Raw genomic sequence first — 2,149 nt, forward strand, 5'->3', positions numbered from 1 at the left:
TTTTCTAATTTTTGGTATGACTAAGTCATGGTATGGTATGCTGTACATAATCACGGAAACTGTCAGTGTGTCATTCTGTCAGTCAGTCATTCTGTCTGTCCCACGTTTTTCTACTCACTGACGTGGTCAATCTATGTGAAACTGCACATAGGCATTGAGGACTGGCATAGGTAGAAGGTGACAAAGCTACCAATGGCTATGGACTGGTATCTATTTTAATACTAAAATACAAATCAGAACGTCTGACTTTTGAAAATAAAATGACTTGACCCTCACACATTTAATAAACATGCACGTTGCCACTTAAGGATTGAATAACAAATTTACACTTTATTACATCTATTAAAAAGGCAAATAAAAAGTGTGCAAAATATCTAGAAATCTTACAACACCTGGGGTAAACAAAAATAAATGCATAAACTGTAGAACAACAGAGTAAAGGAGATGATGCACATGGCAGACAGATGCATTTTGGTTGCACGTTGTGTAGCTCTAGATTTTGTCCAGGTTTTATTCAACATATGACAGCTTCGTTTCAGTTGCAATCAAAAGCAAGCACCATGTACAGTACATATTGTAGTTGAGTAGATTTGACACTGTATTGTTTGTTTTAGTTTCCCCTCGGTACACATCACCGGTGTGGTACAGGCAGGCAGGAAGGCAGCAGTCAGGTCGGTCATCAGCTGTCTCCATTTAACATTTTTGGATTTAACAACTTTAGGATGCGATCGTTCTTTGTTAGATCTGCAGGGAGTTCATTATTCTGCAAAACACATACGAGAAATAGTTTAAAAGCTGAAGTCATCTACTTATCATCAGCTCATCTTTCAAATATAAGTGCTTTACCTTGTTGGGTTGAGTGGGGTCTGCGTTGGCCTCCAGCAGCAGCAAAACAGATCGAAGATTTCCACCCATAACAGCAGCATGTAGGGCAGTGGAGCCATTCTGGAGACAACACATAAATGTTATCCAGTGTTGCAGGGTTAGTATTAAAGGAATAGTTTGACATTTTGGTTAATATGCTTAGTCCCTTTGTTGTGAAGAGTTAGATGAGAATACTGACACCACTCTCATGTTAGCTTAGATTAGCACAAAGACTGGAAACAGGGGGAAACAGCTGCAAGGCTCTGCCTAAAGGTGACTGACTGTTCACACTGAGGTATAGTCAGGCAATATGTCTTCTTCTTATGTGTGGTTATGTATGTGTGGTTTATCTTGTGTGTCAAGCCCTTGTTGTTTTGACTGTATTCACCACAACATTACTGGTCCCAGTTACAGTTGAATAAAAATTATCTACCACAAATGTAAATCCATCTATCGTGAGATGGATCAGTGGTTTGGCGCAGTGTCTGCAGTGATGAAGAGGGAGCTGAGCTGGAAGGCAAAGCTTTCAATTTACTGGTCCATCTACAACCCAACCCTCACCTATGGTCATGAGCTCTGGGTAGTGACCGAAAGAATGAGATCACAGATACAAGCGGACGAAATGAGTTTCCTCTGAAGGGTGTCTGGGCTCAGCCTTAGAGATAGGGTGAGGAGCTCAGACATCCGGAGGGTGCTCAGATAGAGTCGCTGCTCCTTTGTGTCGAAAGGGGTCATTTGAGGTGGTTCAAGCATCTGATCAGGTTTTACTGGACACGTCCCACTGGTAGGAGGCCCCGGGGCAGACCCAGAACACGCTGGAGGGATTACATGTCCCGTCTAGCCTGGGAACACCTCGGGTATCCCAGGAGGAGCTGGAAAGCGTCACTGGGGAGAGGGACGTCTGGAATACTTTGCTTGGCCTGCTGCCCCTGTGACCCAGCTTTGGATAAGCGGTTGAAAATGGATGGATGTACAAATGTAACTCAACATGACCTCTTCCACCTGAATTTATATTGTCCAGCATTATTTTAAGGCAAATTTAAATTATGAAATGTATATTATGTTATTATTTATGTGAGCTCCAGAGGTTTTCCTCTTAACTGCACCTTAAAGGGAAATTTTGGTTTATTTCAACCTGTCTCCTATCGTCCTAAATTTGTTTCAAGTGATTAGTGACATAAAAATAATAGTTAGCATGTTAGCCGTTAGCCTAGATACAGCCGGGCTGCATAGTAGCGTCAGACCTGTTAAAACGTAAGTGAAGGGGCAACCTTCAAGTGCAAAG

General features: G+C 42.1%; 1 protein-coding gene across 5 annotated transcripts in view; it reads right to left on the reverse strand.

Moving 5' to 3' along the window:
- Window positions 1-303: 303 nt before the first annotated feature.
- ankrd29 (ankyrin repeat domain 29) overlaps window positions 304-2,149 on the reverse strand; it is a 9,934-nt gene continuing 8,088 nt past the window's right edge. For all 5 annotated transcript variants that reach the window (XM_050054455.1, XM_050054454.1, XM_050054456.1 and 2 more), the window contains exons 9-10: window positions 847-945; window positions 304-763 (exon numbers count right to left, since the gene is read on the reverse strand). In XM_050054455.1, coding sequence (XP_049910412.1) covers window positions 680-763; window positions 847-945 — 183 coding nt within the window. In that variant the 3' untranslated portion in view covers window positions 304-679. The remainder of the gene's footprint in view (window positions 764-846; window positions 946-2,149) is intronic.

Source organism: Epinephelus moara, chromosome 10 (assembly GCF_006386435.1).
Source record: "Epinephelus moara isolate mb chromosome 10, YSFRI_EMoa_1.0, whole genome shotgun sequence".
Classification (NCBI taxonomy): Eukaryota; Metazoa; Chordata; class Actinopteri; order Perciformes; family Serranidae; genus Epinephelus; species Epinephelus moara.